Source organism: Myxine glutinosa, chromosome 10 (genome assembly GCF_964187855.1).
Source record: "Myxine glutinosa chromosome 10, kmMyxGlut1.1, whole genome shotgun sequence".
Lineage (NCBI taxonomy): Eukaryota > Metazoa > Chordata > Myxini > Myxiniformes > Myxinidae > Myxine > Myxine glutinosa.
This window is the reverse complement of record NC_136270.1, coordinates 82,527,822-82,545,696: the sequence shown is the minus strand read 5'-3', so window position 1 is coordinate 82,545,696 and position 17,875 is coordinate 82,527,822. Positions and strand designations below refer to the sequence as shown.

At 54.5% G+C, this 17,875-nt stretch overlaps 1 protein-coding gene across 3 annotated transcripts in view; it reads left to right on the top strand.

Moving 5' to 3' along the window:
- Window positions 1-17,875, top strand: part of DRC4 (dynein regulatory complex subunit 4) — a 79,503-nt gene that overhangs the window by 15,648 nt on the left and 45,980 nt on the right. For all 3 annotated transcript variants that reach the window (XM_068126660.2, XM_068126661.2, XM_068126663.2), the window contains exons 2-3: window positions 14,665-14,769; window positions 15,280-15,477. In XM_068126660.2, the coding sequence (XP_067982761.2) occupies window positions 14,665-14,769; window positions 15,280-15,477 (303 nt within the window). The remainder of the gene's footprint in view (window positions 1-14,664; window positions 14,770-15,279; window positions 15,478-17,875) is intronic.

Below are 17,875 nucleotides of genomic sequence, written 5' to 3'. Positions count from 1 at the left end.
TAACAGCTAGCCAGGGAAGTGTGGGGATGTTTTGTTGTGTGATGAAGTCGGTGACTTCTCGTGCATGTGTTAGGTCACGCGCGTTATCCTGTTGAAGTGTTGTGATGTCCATGAACCTGCAGGAACGGGAGGATGTGAGGACGGAGACTTGCCAAATTGCCATTAATGATCTCCAACTGGATTCTGTGATGTGCGGTGATGCCTCTTGTTGGAGCTGTATTTAGGTTTTGGCGGTGATGCCATGCCATCATGCCTCCACCGCCGAACTATGAACGTTGCACAACACATGCGTCAGCGTGACGTTCTCCTTCCGGTTGATAAACGTGACAACGGCCATCACTACTGTCAAGATGGAACCTCGATTCATCTGTAAAGACATCTGTAACTAGAACGCCACTCAGTAGAGCGCATACCCCCGCCGTGGGTCAAGTTGGAATAATACTATTTCACAAAAGTTTGAGGGAGTAGTTCAGTGACAACACAAGACAAGACAAGACAACACAAGACAGACACTGCACAGATATATATTTAGAATATATAGAAGATAATGTTAAAAAAAAAACAAGGCAATTTCACTCACATTTTCGGATTCAGCGTTCAATTCTATATAAGTGAGTGTATTTTGAGGTATATGTGACTTCAAATAAAATTGTAAGCCAGAAAAAACGTTCGTTTCATTCCTTCGATATACAACATGTAAAACTGGCCCAAACGTCAAAACAAAACTCGCTCATTTTAAGTCGTACAAGCTAATGCGACCACTCATTCTTCTGGGAAGAATCCCGTGCACATGCTTGTCACACTTATAACTCACCTAAGTCTTTATAAGTTCATCAAATACTGACACCGCGATTGACATTTGCTGAGGTAAATGTTGATATCTCTTCTGAGGTAGAAAAACAAACAAAAAAAAACAGTTTTAAAGCATTATATATATCAAACGATATATTTTATGAAAAGGGGAAACCGAATACACACTTTGGTGGTTTTAAAATGGCAGAATATGTCTATTAGAAGAAGAAAAAATGAACATTGAAGACGACGCTGCTAACAACATGCACTGCTCTAACGCATAACCACGAGTTTAAACTACATTTACAACAAATATGAAAACTATTTTCATATCACAATGTTAAATATAGAAGATAATGTTTAAAAAAATGAGCCCTCTCTTCCAATGGTAAACAATCCTTCAAAAAATTCCTGGATCCGGAATAATATCCTGAGCACCAAAAACTAATCAATTCTTCCCCATCCCAAGGGCAATCATCCCACCAACTTTCATCCAAATCCGTTCAGAACTTTTCCAGATATCTTGTTCACAAACACGAACACACACGCGCACACACACACACACACACGGACACGATGGAATGTATTACTCCCTGGCAGGAGTAAAGATCTTGTCTCCTGAATCAAGCTCGGTGCGCATGTCGATGACGTGGCAATAAAATTGGACATACTGCTGGTCGTCGTGGTCGGATGATATGCTCATGTAACTGATTCTTGACACTTCTGGCACTGATTGATTGCAAGCCAGGGTTGCTGTCACCTGTCAAACATGCTGTCTGGAACCAATACCTAAGGTGCACCAACCGGATATGGTTATCCTGCCGACGTGACGTGACGCATGGTCACTCAGAATGTAGAAGGTATCTGCGACAACGTTTTGGGCCTAGCCACAATAGCGCCTTATCAACCTTATCAATCCTTTTTAGGAGTCGTGGAAGGCGAGAGAACGAGGCCATTCGTAGGGTTCGAAGATGGTTTATTGTAACAGCAAGATCCAGCAGCAGCACACTAAACTCGAACCGAAGTCGGCACGCTTATATAAAGCCAAAAGCCCTCTTCGGAGGGCGTGGCTCCAGCAACCGCGCGTGCGTCACGTCCGCACAACCACAAGTCCAACAGGCCTGTGCACGTGTATTATGCCCAAATAAGGTAATCACATAAGGTAACCGACCACACCTTATTGATAAGCCTTATCAACCGCCTTATCAATTGACTTATCAACTCTCCCAATCCGACCTCAAAAGTCGACCCGCTCAAATTACGCCGCAGAGTTGGCTCTCTTTCTCTTTTCTACAGATATTACTTCGGTTTCTGCTCCCAATAACTTGCTGCCTGCATAGCTCCGCCATTAGCCAGACCACGTAATACTCGACAAACCGCTACATCGCATGATTATTGTTGGCCATTGGCAACTCAAGGGTGGGCCGTTATGATGGTTGTTTCTTCCCCTCCACTGCCAAACTCTGGAACTCTTTATCTTCTCATGTCTTTCCAAACACTTATGATCTTCCCCTTTTCAAAAAGCAGATTTTCTGCTTTCTCAAAAACTCTTAGACTATTCTCTCCTTCTTTACTTTTCTATCAATGCAGCTCTTTTATTTAGGCCTGGCCTCGATGAGGACGACATAGTCTGTGCCTGGAGCCTTCTACATAAAAAAAAACAAAAAAAAACGTTTTGCGTCATTCCTGTCTCGTGTGGCAGACACGGAAGCCCACTGGCGTGGTGACATCATTCCGCGCACCAAGTGGGCGGCGGCCACGCCGAGGGGTAGGCGTGGCCTCAGGATTTTCACCGGGCGCGCAGCCCGGAGCGCGCCAGTGCTACAGTGACCTCTTGTCAATAAAGACTTTTGTTTTACCCGCGTTGTCCGCTTCCTTCTTGGTAAGCAAGGAGCGCGCGTAGCACCGCGCTTTAATTGGTGACCCTCCGATGTTCTGGTCAGCCGTCGCTGACCACCCGACATGGCAACCAACGCGGTAGCAATGAAGCTCCCCGAGTTCTGGGAAGCTCAGGCGGAGATCTGGTTCCTGCAGGCCAAAGCCCAGTTCAGGCTTCGAGGCATCACGGCGGATGAGACACGTTACTGCCACGTGGTTGCCTCCCTCGGGGCCGGCACGGCCGCCCGCGTCGTGTCGGTCCTGAGGACCCCACCGGCCGACGACAGGTACGAGGCGATCAAGAGTCTCCTCCTCGCCACGTTCGGCCTTATGGTGGACGCACGGGCCGATCGCCTTTTGGACCTCCCCGACCTCGGGGACACGCGACCGTCGGTCCGTATGGATCATATGCTGGCGCTCATGGGCGACGAAACCCCGAACGCCCTATTCCGGCGTTATTTCGACGCCAGCTGCCGGCACGGGTCCGCCTCGCGTTGGCCGGTTCCGCCTTAACGGAACCCCGGGCGCTCGCTGCCGAGGCCGACAAGTACTACGCGGCTTTGGACACGCAGGCGAGTCTTGGCGCGGTCGCCGCGGCTCCCGAGGCTTTCCCTGATGCACCGCACCTCGTGTCCGCTGCCACGCCCCACCCCCCACCACTGCCGCCGCAAAGAAAACCGCGGCCTCCGCCGCCGCAGCCGCCCACCTGGTGTTTCTTCCACGCCAAGTTCGGCCACGAGGCTCGGCAGTGTCGCCCGCCGTGCTCATTCGGCAGGTCGGGAAACGGGCGAGCCGACGCTCGGTGGCGGCTTTGAGCGTCGGCAATTCAAACAGCCTCCTGTACATAACGGACACCTTGTCCGGGCGCCGTTACCTGGGCGACACGGAAGCGCAGGTGAGTGTCGTTCCTGCCGGTACGTCCGACAAACAAACCGCGGGCCGAGGTCCCGTGCTGCTTGCAGCCAATGGTACGTCTATACGCACGTACGGAAAACGCTGTCTCTCTGCGGTTCGGAGGGCAGGTTTTCCGTTGGTCGTTCGTTACGGCCGACGTGCCCATGGCACTGCTCGGTGCGGACTTCTTATGTGCTAATGGATTACTAGTGGATGTAAAGCGCAGAAGGCTTGTACAGGCTGAGACGTTCAGCTCGCTCGCGTGCGCGCTGCCCGGCTCGTTGAGCAGCTCACAGAGCGGCTCATCGAGCGGCTCGCCGAGCGGCTTGCTGAGCGGGTCAGTTCCGGCCAGGTTCATCTGTACGCTCCGGCAGCGGACGAATTCACCCGCCTCCTCGCGGGTTTCCCGGCCCTCACGCGGCCCACTTTCTCGGCGGGGGCTGTCAAACACGGGGTGGAACACCACATCCCCACCGCCGGGCCACCGGTCTACGCCCGGGCACGCCGCCTCGAGCCGACGAAGCTCGCCGTAGCTAAAGCAGAGTTCGCTACGCTGGAGCGGCTCGGCATCGTGCAGCGCTCCGAGAGCGCGTGGGCGTCCCCGCTCCACATCGTGCCCAAGCCTGGCGGGGGATGGCGACCGTGCAGGGACTACCGCCATCTCAACGACGCCACCACCCCCGACCGCTACCCCGTCCCCCACATCCAGGACTTCTCTGCTCGCTTGGCGGGGATGTCCTTCTTTTCAAAGGTGGACCTCGTACGCGGCTACCATCAGGTCCCTGTCATGCCGGAGGACATCCCGAAGACGGCTGTCATCACGCCATTTGGGCTTTTCGAATTTCTTCGGATGCCCTTCGGTTTGAAAAATGCAGCTCAGGTGTTCCAGCGCCTAATGGACAGCGTGTTGCGCGGCTTGGATTTTTGTACGTCTACCTGGACGATATCCTCGTCGCCAGCGCGTCCCGCGAAGAGCACCTTCATCACCTCCGCACGCTCTTCGAACGTCTGGGCCAGCATGGCCTCATCGTGAACCCCGCCAAGTGCCAGTTCGGCGTCACCGGCATCGACTTTTTGGGGCACCGCGTCACCAGGCACGGGGCCGTCCCCCTACCGGCCAAGGTGGAGGCGGTGAAGGGGTTTCCGCGCCCCCGCACGATCAAGGGGCTCCAGGAGTTCCTGGGCATGGTAAACTTTTACCATCGGTTCCTGCCCCGCATCGCCCAGCTCCTGCGCCCCTTACACGAGGCCCTTCGAGGGAAGCCGGGCAAAGGTGACGTTACCTGGACCGAGCAGATGGACAACCCGGTGGCCGATTGCCTTTCCCGGGCCGTCGCGCACGCAGTCCACCTTGGCATCGACTATGCCCGGATGGCGGCGGACCAGGCCGCCGACCCCGGGGTCCAGGCCGTGCGGACCGCCGTCACGGGCCTCTGCGTCACCGAGGTGCCCTTCGACGGCGCGGGCACAGCCCTCGTTTGCGACGTCTCCCTCGGGCGGCCTCGCCCCATCGTGCCCGCAGGCTGGCAGCGCCAGGTTTTTGACGCCATCCACGGCTTGTCCCACCCGGGCACGAAGGCCTGCCAGAGGTTGGTCGCCGACAAGTTTGTCTGGCATGGCCTCCGGAAGGCTGTCCGCGGCTGGACCAGGACGTGCCTCGCATGCCAGCGCGCAAAGGTGCACCGACACACCCAGGCCCCCTTGGCCCCGTTTACGGTGCCGGAACGTCGGTTCGACCACGTTCACGTGGACCTGGTGGGACCTCTGCCCCCCTCGTGGGGTTTCACCCATGTCCTCACCATGGTGGACCGCACCACCCGGTGGCCGGAGGCCGTGCCTTTGGCGGCGACGACGGCGGCGGACGTCGCACAGGCGTTCATCGCCACCTGGGTCGCCCGGTTCGGCGCCCCCTCGGACATCTCGTCCGACCGCGGCCCCCAGTTCACCTCGGAGCTCTGGGGGGCGGTCGCGCGGGGGCTCGGGGTCCAGCTGCACCGAACCACGGCCTACTACCCCCAGGCCAACGGCCTGTGCGAGTGCTTCCAACACTCCTTGAAGGCCGCGCTCCGGGCCACCCTCCGCGACGGCGGCTGGGTCGACAGGCTCCCCTGGGTCCTGCTGGGCCTCCGGACGGCGCCCAAGGACGACCTGCGCGCCTCCGCGGCGGAGTTGGTTTTTGGACAACCGCTGCGGGTGCCGGGCGAGTTCCTCCCAGACCCCACGGCACCATGGTCCGCGGAGCAGGAGCGTTCCCCGCTGCAGGAGACCGCCCGGAGGTTCGCCCCGGTGCCGACGGCGCACCACAGGCACCCTCCTACACACGTCGCCCCGGAGCTCCGCACTGCGGAATACGTCTTCGTCCGGCACGATGCCCACCGGACACCACTGCGGCCCCCGTACGACGGGCCTTTCCGTGTGCTGGAGACCGGGGTGAAACATTTCACCCTGGACATCGGCGGCACTCCTGACCGGGTCTCCATAGACCGCCTCAAGCCAGCCCACCTCGATGTGGACCACCCACCGCCGGTGGCTCGGCCCCTGCGTCGGGGCCGCCCCCCTGCGGGCGGACCCCCGGCACCGCCCAGCACCACCGGCATGCCGCCCCCCCGGTCCGGCACCCATCCCGTGTACAGCCGGAGGCATCCCAGCTGGCATCCCTGCACCCCGGACGCCGCCGGTCGCCAGAGGGCGCTTCGGCCGGGTCATCCGTTTGCCCCGCAAACTGGCCCTCCAGGTGCGCGGGAATTCTGGGGGGGCGCGTGTGGCGGACACCGAAGCCCACTGGCGTGGTGATGTAGGAGCTGTGCTCCCACGTAATCGGAAGAATGGACGCGGCAAAAAGCTGGAATTCGTCCGAGTTTCTTTATTGAAACAAAACAACTCGGGTACTCTGAAAAGCCCGTTTATCGGGCAGCAATATATATACACACATTATCCCGGAGCGTTTGCCCGGGAAAGGCGAGAGGGGGCGTGGCTGGGCGTCCTGGACGCGGCCTGGCAAGTCGAGGGCGGGCATGGCCGGGCGTCCCGGACGCGGCCTGGCAAGTCGAGAGCGGGCATGGCCGGGCGTGCCCAGGCATGCCCGGGCGTCCCGGACGAGGCCTGGCAAGTTGAGAGCGGGCCTGCCCGGGCGTCCTGGACGAGCCCGGCATGGTGATCGCTCCGCGTCCTTGGTAGGTGCAAGGCGATTGTGTAAACCTAGCGGTAGCCGCTACACACGTCCCCCCAGAATCGACTTGCACCGGCAGGGTCAATTTAAGGGGGGTCCTGATGACCCAGCCGAAGCGACCCCTGGCGGGTCATGGGGGCGGGGGGGGGGGGTCCGGTGTGGTGGTGGGCGGTCGAGTGGGGGGCACCGTCGACGGGGGGCGGCCTCGCCGCGGCGGAAGGGCCAACCGTGGCGGTTGGTCGATGTGCACGTGCGCCGGCTTGAGGCGGTCCACCGCAATCCGGTCCGACCTGCCGCCGATGTCGATGACGAACGACTTGTCGTCCCGTCGCAGGACCCGGAAGGGCCCGTCGTACGGCGGCCAGAGTGGCCCCCGATGTGCGTCATGACTGCACATCGGATTTTTATGTGAAAAAATAAAAAATATTTTTTCACATAAAACCGCTTTTTTGCTGGGTCAAAAATTTTTTTTTGCTATTTTCGGAGAAAAACAAATATTTCGCCCTTTTTCGGGAAAAATAAAATAAAATGCGCTTTTTGGTCGAAAATGTCTGGCAATGCTAAAAAAGATTAGGGAATTTTTCGAAATTTTTAACTGCGATCGAAATGTTTAACTGCGATCGAAATTTTTAACTGCGATCGATCTCAAAAACAAAACGTTGCGTCCACTTGCGTGCGTTGCGTCCCCAGCGTGTACAGCAGTGAGGCGGTGTACTACAGTGAGAGAGTGTACACAAAGTGTGAACAAGTCTCCTATCAAGATGAGTGCTACTCTTCGTGACAAGTGGCTGAAGGAATTCAACGCTGGCGGCGATGGGGCCACCTTCAAGTACGTGTCGAGTGACACGGCTTTCTGTCGAGCTTGTGAAAAGACTTTCCGGGCGAAGCAGAAGTCTGAGCTGGCCCAACATGTCCGAGGAGACCGCCACAAGAACAACTTGGCCTTGAAGAAGAAGAGGACGGTCACGCAAGCCACCATGGAGGACTTTGGTGGCGGAAAGAGGCACAAGTGCGACGTCGTGGCTCAGGAGCTGTGCCAGGCCATGCTGGCCGCTGGCATCCCATGGTCGAAATTGGAAAACCCTGCCCTCCGGTCGTTCCTGGAGAAGCACATCACTCTCCAGATCCCCGATGAAAGCTGGATTTGAAAGCACTACCTCGACAAGTGCTACGACGAGGCCTTGGCGGGGTTCCGTGCCGACCTCGGACAGCAGCCCATCTGGCTGTCCGTCGACGAGACGACCGATTCGGCAGGTCGATATGTGGCCAACATCATCGCGGGACGCTTGTCCAAGGAGGGGTACTTTCGTCCCCACCTCGTCCAGTGCATGTTTCTGGAGAAGACCAACTCTGGGGAGATCGTGCGCGCAGTCAACGACACGCTGCGCTATCTTTGGCCTGATTTCAAGCCGGAGTGCCTCAAGGTCCTCGTCAGCGACGCCGCGGCCTATATGATCAAGGCCGGCCATGCCCTGAAGGAACTCTTCCCGGACTTGCTGCATGTGACTTGCGTTGCCCACGCGCTCCACCGTGTCTGCGAGACAGTCCGAGAAATGTTCAAGGACGTCAACGACCTCATTGCCACGACGAAGAAGGTGTTCGTCAAAGCCCCGTCGCATGTTGTCCTTTGGAAGGAGCAGCAGCCCAATCTTTATCTCCCCCCCCGGAGCCCATTCTGACTCGGTGGGGGACGTGGATCGACGCCGCGGTGTTTTACGCCGAGCACTTCGAGGCCGTCAAGGACATTGTGGACCAGCTGAACGATGACGACGCGATGACAATCCGGAGTGCCAAGGACCTGTTCGGAAAGGCGGACATCAAGCTCAGTTTGGTCTTCTTAAATGCCCACGTGTTGTTCATCCCAAAGATCCTTAAGCAGCTGGAGGAGGCCGGCATGGAGCTGGCCAAGGCCTTCCAGCTGCTTGATCAGGCCAAGGAGGAGCTCGAAAAGATCCGAGGCTGCCGTAAGGAGATCCTGCTCACCAAGTTCAAGGCGGTGCTGCAGCGCAATCCCGACATTGGTGTGCTGAGGACAGTGGCTTTGATCCTGGATGGAGATCAGCACGGATCTGAGGTTGGTGTGCCGGCTGGAGTCAAGCTTGCCGACATCCCCCTCTTGAGGTACTGCCCCATCGTCAGCGTCGACGTGGAAAGGTCCTTCTCCGTCTACAGAAACGTCCTCACCGACCGCCGCCACCGCCTCACCAAGGAGAACATTACCAAGATAATGATTTCAAACACCTACTTTAACCGTTCCTAAAAGGGTCTTGTCAATTTCTTCTAGTCCTCTACTTATCAAACAATGCGGTTGCAATAAAGGTACCTGAACGTCATTTTGTACCTGTTTACTAGCCCAGAGTGCTTAATGTTGTGCAGGAAAAAGCTTACCATTTTTTGTTCTTTTTTTGACTGATTTCTGAAAAACTTGGTAATAATAAAAAATGAATAAAACGGGGGAAAAAAATATTTCGGGATTTTTTCACATAAAAAAAAAAAAGCCGCTTTTCAAAACATAAAAGGCCTATTTTCTTAACATAAAAATCTGTAGTCTAGATGACGCACAAGAATGTACTCCGCTGTGCGAAGCGCTGGGGGGACGTAGGACTGGGGGTCACCGTGGTGGGACGTTGGCACGGGGGCAAACCGTCAGGCGGCCTCCTGGAGGTCCGAGCGCTGGTGAGCTGCGGACCAGGGACTGGTAGCGTCGGGCACGAATTCACCTGGGACGCGTAGCACCTGGCCGTAGACAAGCTCGGCGGTGGATGCCCGGAGGTCCTCCTTGGGGGCCGTGCGGAGGCCCAAAAGGACCCACGGCAGCCGGTCGGCCCAACCGCCGTCCTAAAGGCCGGCCATGAGCGCGGCCTTCATGGAGCGGTGGAATCGCTTGCACAACCCGTTGGCTTGGGGGTGGTAGGCTGTAGTATGGTGGAGCTTGACCCCCAGGTTGCGGGCGACCGCGCCCCACAGCTCGGAGGTGAACTGCGGTCCGCGGTCTGACGAGATGTCCGCCGGTGCGCCGAAGCGGGCGACCCAGGTGGCGATGAAAGCCTGCGCCACATCGGCGGTGGTGGTGGAGACGAGGGGAACGGCCTCCGGCCACCTGGTGGTCCTGTCCACCATGGTGAGCAGGTGTGTGAACCCCCATGATGGGGGGAGGGGGCTCACCAGGTCCACGTTGACGTGGTCGAAACGTCGTTCGGGCACGGTGAAAGGTGCCAGCGGGGCCTGGGTGTGTCGGTGGACCTTGGCCTGTTGGCAGGCTGTGCAGGTGCTGGTCCAATCGCGGACGTCCCGTCGAAGGCCGTGCCAGACGAATCGCGCCAACACCAGCTTCTGGGAAGCTTTCCGGCCCGGGTGGGAAAGGCCGTGGAGGGAGGCGAAGATGCGGCGTTGCCAGGTAACAGGCACGATGGGGCGAGGCTGGCCTTGGGAGACGTCGCAGAGCAGGACAGTGTCCGCGAAGGGGATGTCGGCCAGGCGGAGGCCCGTGTCCGCCGCCCGGAGGGCTTGCACCATGGTGTCGGTGGTTTGGTCCGCCGCCATAAGCGCGAAGTCCACGCCGAGGTGGACCGCGTTCGCGCTGGCCCGAGAAAGACAGTCGGCCACGGCGTTGTCTTTGCCGGCGACGTGCCGGATGTCCGTGGTAAACTTCGACACGGCGGAGAGGTGGCGCTGTTGGCGGGCCGACCACGGCTCCGTGACCTTGGCCATTGCGTAAACCAACGGCTTGTGGACGACGAATGCCGTGAAGGGTCGGCCCTCCAGGAGGTGGCGGAAATGGCGAATGGCCAGGTGTAGACCAAGGAGCTCACGGTCAAACGTGCTATATTTGAGCTCGTTCGGCCGGAGCTGCCGGCTGAAAAAAGCGAGTGGCTGCCAAACCCCGTTCACCCATTGCTCATGTACGGCGCCCACCGCGTAGTCGGAGGCATCCGTGGTGAGGGCGATGGGAGCGTTGAGCACCGGGTGAGCGAGCAGTGTTGCGTCGGTGAGGGCCCGCTTTGAGCTTTTGAAGGCCGCGTCCATTGCTGCGGACCAGACAATGTCGTGCTTGGCCGGCTTGCCCCGGAGGGCTTCGTAGAGGGGCCGCATGAGTTGAGCAGCGCGGGGCACGAAGCGGTGATAGAAATTCACCATTCCCAGGAATTCCTGCAGGGCCTTTATGGAGCGGGGACGCGGAAACGTGGTGATGGCCTCGACCTTGGTTGGCAGCGGCACGGCCCCGTTCTTGGTGATGTGGTGGCCCAAAAAATCAACGGCCGTCGTGCCGAAGTGGCATTTGGCCGGGTTGACGATGAGGCCGTGCTCGCTGAGGTGCCCGAACAGTGTTCGGAGGTGGAGGAGGTGCTCGGCCCGGGACGTGCTGGCGACGAGGATGTCGTCCAGGTAAACGAAGAGGCACGGCAGGTCACGCAGCACGCCGTCCATCGAGCGCTGGAACGCCTGAGCCGCGTTCTTGAGGCTAAACGGCATCCGCAGGAATTCGAACAAGCCGAACGGCGTGATGACGGCCGTTTTAGGGACGTCGGCCGCCCTGACAGGTACCTGGTGATATCTCCGTATGAGATCGATTTTTGAAAAAATGACCCGTCCTGCCAGACGGGCAGAGAAGTCTTGGATGTGCGGGATCGGATACCTGTCGGGGGTGGTAGTGTCGTTAAGGCGGCGGTAGTCGCCACATGGGCGCCAGCCGCCCCCTGGTTTTGGGACGATGTGTAGTGGCGAAGCCCACGCGCTATCGGAGCGCCGCACGATGCCGAGGTGTTCCAAAGCGTCGAACTCGGCTTTGGCCACGGCGAGCTTGGCTGGGTCGAGGCGGCGGGCTCTGCCGTAGACCGGCGGGCCCGTGGTTGGTATGTGGTGCTCGATCCCATGTCGTACTGCGACGGCCGAAAACGTCGGCCGCGTGAGGGCCGGGAACTCCGTGAGCAGGCGAGCAAACTCGTTCGCCGCCGGGAGGGCGCATGCCAGCTCGGTCGGAGCGGAGCTGCTCAATGTGCATACCAGGGAGCTGAAGGTCTCGGCGTTGATGAGGCGACGCCGTTGGACGTCCACCAGCAGTCCGTGTGCGCAGAGGAAGTCGGCGCCTAGCAGAGCCATGGGCACGCTTGCGGTTACAAAAGTCCAATTAAAGCGTTGGCCGCCGAAGCAGAGGGTGACGTTGCGTGGGCCGAAGGTGCGGATGGCCGATCCGTTGGCCGCAACCAAGGAGGGGCCGCAAACCGCGGACTGCCTGTCCTGATCGGAGGCGGGTATGACGCTCAGTTGGGCGCCGGTGTCGCACAGGAAGCGTCGTCCGGACGCTTTGTCCGTGATGAAAAGTAAGTTGCCCGTGTGGCCGGCGCTCATGGCTGGTAATGAACGCTGGCCCGGCCGTTTCCCGGCCTGCCGAAGGTGCACGGGGGTCGGCATGTCTGGGCCTTCTGTCCGAACCTGGCATGATAGTAACACCACGCTTGGTCAGGTGGAGGCCCCGGTCGTCGTGCTGGAGGTGGTCGGCTCGGCGTAGCGGCCGCCAATTGCGTCGGCAGTTCGGTCGTCGACCGTGCCGGGTGCTCGGGCACCATGGGCGTTGCGTCGGACGGCGGTGGGCCCCAGGTCGCTGCTGCAATGCGTTGGCCTGCCGCGGAGATCTTGTCGGCTTCCCTGGCGAGGGCGCGGGGATCCGTGATCGTCGTGCTCGCAAGGGCGAGGCGTACCGGGCTAGGCAGCTGACGGAGGAACAGCTCCCGGAACAGGAATTCCGGAGAGTGCTCGCCGAGCAGCGAAAGCATGTAGTCCATTCGCTCGGACGGGCACGTGTCGCCGAGCTCAGGCAGGTCGAGCAGGCGCCGTGCGCGTTCTACCGATGAGAGGGCGAAAGCGTCGAGGAGGAGCTTTTTAATCGCGCCGTATTTGTCAGCGGCTGGCGGGCTCTCGAGGAGGCTCAGGGCGCGGGCCGCGGTGGCTGAGCCGAGCGCTGCTACCACATGGTGGAAGCGGGTGTCGTCGGCCGTGATGCCTCGCAGGGCGAACAGGGAGTCCGCCTGGGCGAACCAAACCGCCGCGTGAGCCTCCCAGAAGGTAGGCAGTTTGAGGGCAACTGCCGTGTCCATGTCGGTAGGTCACCAATGTAGGAGCTGTGCTCCCACGTAATCGGAAGAATGGACGCGACAAAAAGCTGGAATTCGTCCGAGTTTCTTTATTGAAACAAAACAACTCGGGTACTCTGAAAAGCCCGTTTATCGGGCAGCAATATATATACACACATTATCCCGGAGCGTTTGCCCGGGAAAGGCGAGAGGGGGCGTGGCGGGGCGTCCTGGACGTGGCCTGGCAAGTCGAGGGCGGGCATGCCCGCGCATGGCCGGGCGTCCCGGACGCGGCCTGGCAAGTCGAGAGCGGGCATGCCCGGGCGTCCTGGACGAGCCCGGCATGGTGATCGCTCCGCGTCCTTGGTAGGTGCAAGGCGATTGTGTAAACCCAGCGGTAGCCGCTACAGTGACATCATTCCGCGCACCAAGTGGGCGGCGGCCACGCCGAGGGGTAGGCGTGGCCTCAGGATATACACCGGGCGCGCAGCTCGGAGCGCGCCAGTGCTACAGTGACCTCTTGTCAATAAAGACACTTTTGTTTTACCCGCGTTGTCCGCTTCCTTCTTGGTAAGCAAGGAGCGCGCGTAGCACCGCGCTTTACCTTATTGATAAGCCTTATCAACCGCCTTATCAATTGACTTATCAACTCTCCCAATCCGACCTCAAAACTCGACCCGCTCAAATTACGCCGCAGAGTTGGCTCTCTTTCTCTTTTCTACAGATATTACTTCGGTTTCTGCTCCCAAGAACTTGCTGCCTGCATAGCTCCGCCATTAGCCAGACCACGTAATACTCGACAAGCCGCTACATCGCATGATTATTGTTGGCCATTGGCAACTCAAGGGTGGGCCGTTATGATGGTTGTTTCTTCCCCTCCACTGCCAAACTCTGGAACTCTTTATCTTCTGATGTCTTTCCAAACACTTATGATCTTCTCCTTTTCAAAAAGCAGATTTTCTGCTTTCTCAAAAACTCTTAGACTATTCTCTCCTACTTTACTTTTCTATCAATGCAGCTCTTTTATTTAGGCCTGGCCTCGATGAGGACGACATAGTCTGTGCCTGGAGCCTTCTACATAAAAATAAAAAAATAAAAACGTTTTGCGTCATTCCTGTCTCAAGCATGCCACCTGTCACCACCACCATGTAGACGTTCATTTTTCGAAATGCGTGGCATGATGTTTTTGACGTTTAGACGTCAATAAAAATGTTTTTCGCAGCTGGAATGATTCACTGAATTGTGCTGCGTTGCAATTTGCTCAGTACCACGTGTAGCACTGTCACGTGATTCAGTACATACCAATAATTATAAAGTGTCAGTGAGAAATAGATACATAGAAAAAAAGAGAGAGACGGTGTCGTTGGATGTTATCTCCAAACGCGGGTCTCATAAGGTGGAGCGGAGTCCTCCCAGATCTCAAAGTATCCGTGTGTGTGTGTGTGTGTGTGTGTGTGTGCGTGCGTGTGTGTGTGCGCGCGTGTGTGCGTGTGTGCATTTCTCCATCATTAATTAGATCTCTTTACTTTTTCCTATTATTTTGACTTAGGAAATGAATTTACTCAATAAAATGTTGTTTCAACATATACAGTATTTGTTTGAGATGGTGGCTTTTTTTTCAATGTTCCTTAAACCAGCATTGAGTAAGCTCTCCGATTGTCCACAACTGGACAAAGTAAGTATTCTTTGGAATATAAGCAGCACTTTGGCGTGCCAAGCATCCTGGTGCATCCATCATTCTGGCACCCCCAGTAACCTGGCACAGTGGCACACCCCATGACAGTGACCTCATGATTGTACATTTATACTTACTGTAGTAATAATGTGAAGGTGGTGAGTGGTATGTGTTGCTGGGCTCAGGGGCCAAAGAAAAAAGCTGGAGGAGGAAAGAAAAAGAAGGATGCACCTGAAAAAGACATGGCGTTCCTAGGTGCTCTTTCTACTCAAGAGATGACCAAGGAGCAGGTACGGTTATTGTTGCATTTACTACACATTACTCTGGACTAATTTATTTTTCAATTTATTGCTCAACTAAACTTCACTTCATGAACTTGTAAGTGTACATCAAGTGCAAATACGACAACAAATTGTACATTGAGTGTAGTCGTAGAAGTAGAGATGGAAGTCAGTGAGCGTCCCCACCGGTGTGAGAGTGAGGAGGAATTTGTTGTGTGAGAGCAGGTGTGAAAGGGAGGGTTGGATGCCGAGGATGAATGTAAGATTTGCGGAGTGTGAATACAATGGTGAGTGTGAACGACAGTGACAAAAGTTATCGAGCGATGGCTCGAGTGAATGGCCAAAGTATGATGGCGAGAGTAGGTAAAAGTGGAAATTAATGTGCTGGGAGTGTGTAACAATCAGTGATAGTGGGTGGTGTCGGGTGGACGAGGCTGACGGTGAGAGTGATGGTGTATTAGTTTGATCGCAAACAATCATTTTTATGTTGAAAGGCCATTGTTTGCATGCCTCATTTAGCTGGAGCAGCAAGTGTTGCAGCTTCGAGAGGAGCTGAAAAAAGAACAAGAGGAGCGAAACTATTTTCAGCTGGAAAGGGATAAAATTCATACATTTTGGGAAATTACAAGGAAGCAACTTGAAGAGAAGCGTTCAGAAATGAGGAACAAGGACAAGGAGATGGAGGATGCAGAGGAACGACATCAAGTAGAAATAAAGGTAGTTATTGGTTCATAGGTGTTTCTTTTGGCATTGTTTGAATGGATTTACTGTGATGCAGACAAAGCCACCAATCTGATATGCAGGACTGTATTTCAGTCAAAATTTCAGTCTTTTGTTTTCTTTTGTTCTGATTGAACAACTTGAAATGAGTATTATTATTGTTAAACATTTACTAAACTAACTTTATCTTGCTTTCTCACCCATATTTTCTTGTAATCCATCCGCCCCTCACTATTGCATTTCCAGGCGCTTCATGACGTCATCACCAGGCGCCGAAGGGGGCCCGGCGATGACGTGCGCCAAAAGGGTGTACCCAGTTTTCACTCTTTTTGTTTTCTTTTCTTCCTTGTTTGTTTTCTTGTTTGTCCGGGTGATATCCCAGCCATCCTTTGAGCTAGGAAGCCACAACGATGTGCAATTTGGGCACAATAGTGAACACGTGCTTTGGGAAAAACGCAAATTTTTATTTTTTGATTAATCAATTAATTGATGAATTACTTAATTATTATCGATTTATTAATTCCTTGTTTATTTTCTTTCTCATCTGCCCAATATCTCAAACACCTTTTGAGCTAGGAAGCTGATATTTGGACATGACAATGACCAAGTGATTTGGCTACAGAGTATTTTTGATTTATTCATTAATCAATTAATCGAGTAATTTTTTTTCTTTTTTCAATTAATTACTTAATTTTCATAAAGTTACAGATTTGGATGAAAAATGGTGGTTTAGGTATGCTATTAGCCAATTGATTAATAAATTAATTATTTTACGACTATTATTTTTTTAAATTACGCAATTAATCAATCAATTATATTGTACACCGTTCCCTCCCAATTCCGTCTCCATGTGCTGCAGGAAGGATATGTTATTTATTTATTTGGCATGGGGGTGATGTATTTTGAATATAGCTCTACTTGTTCTAGTAATTTATTCATAGCATCCATTAATGCATATGAATATCTGTATAAATATTTCCAAGTGTTTTTTGTGCGTTTGTACATTTGTATGTTATTAGTCCCCTACTGGTGTACACCGGAGGGGACCATAGGTTTGCACGCCGTCCCTCCGTCTGTCAGTCCGTCAGTCCGTCAGTCTGTCAATCTGTCAGTCCGTCACGCAAAGAACAGTTTTCCGGACTTTTTTTTCTAAACTCTTAATGCTAATGATTTCAATCTTGGTATATGGTTTCCTTATGATAAGTTACAGGTCAAGTTCGAACTTCACGACGTTTCGATCATTTTTGACAAAGTTATGGCACTTTGAACTTTGGGAATTCTGATAATTCTGATGATCCTTAACTCAGTGCCATTTTAAGTTTTAATTTCCTTTAAAAAAGATTTTCTCTGCAATAATAAGACCGATTGAGATCAAATTTTCAACGTATGGGGGACTCGGTCTGTAGAATATTTTAATGGTAATTATGACGTCACAGGTCACGTGGTTCGGCCGCCATATTGTTTTTCGTGAAAACACGAAAACCCCTTTTTCTCTGCAACGGTCTCTGCAACGGCAACGCTGTCTTTCCCTCGTGGTCCCCCTGTGCTGTCTTTCCCTCGCGGTCCCCCTGTGCTGTCTTTCCCTCGCGGTTGTCAGCTCTTTCACGAGCCTCGATTCAGTATTTAAAAAAAACAAAACAAAAAAACGGCTGAACAGATCGAGGCCAGACGTTGCAGGCAGAATCGCATACCCATGACAAACAAAAAAGTCAGCGAGCATGACATCATGCTTCACATGGTTTCAGAGTTATGACGTTTTTAAGCATGAACCTTTAAAACCGAGCTCCTCCCTCATTTTTGATCCAATCGAGGGGAATCTTCACAGATCTGTTCGGCATGTCAGTCTACTAAAATGTCCTTTTGGAATTTGCGATAGGGCACGTGGTTTGGCAGATATCGTTAATTAAACGAAAATATATTTTAAAAATGGATATCTCTTGAATCGCTAGTACCTCAGACCGTGAGTTGGTAATTATATAATTCACACAGTGCAATACGTGCAGGCCGCTCCACGGAGCGACCTTGCGGGCTTATCAACGAGGCGAGGCGTGACACACATGTGTCTCAGCATACCTCAGATCAAGTTTGAAAACCAGCATCAACCGTGTATAAATTTGCATATTCGATCATTTTTGACAAAGTTATGGCACTTTGAACTTTGGTAGGGGACGTGTATTGCAGCGCAATACTCAGAATGCTTGTTTTTCCCTCAGATGAACCGTAGCACCTAGAGGCCTCTGCTAGCAAGGAAAGAATTGTGAGATACACGAGTACCATATTTTCTCCAGTAGTTTAACACTATATTTAAACCTAGAACATGTTTCAAATTCAGGAGTTATAGGGAACTTGATGCTTTTAACCTGCCAATATACACAGTAGAAGACCTTGCTGTATA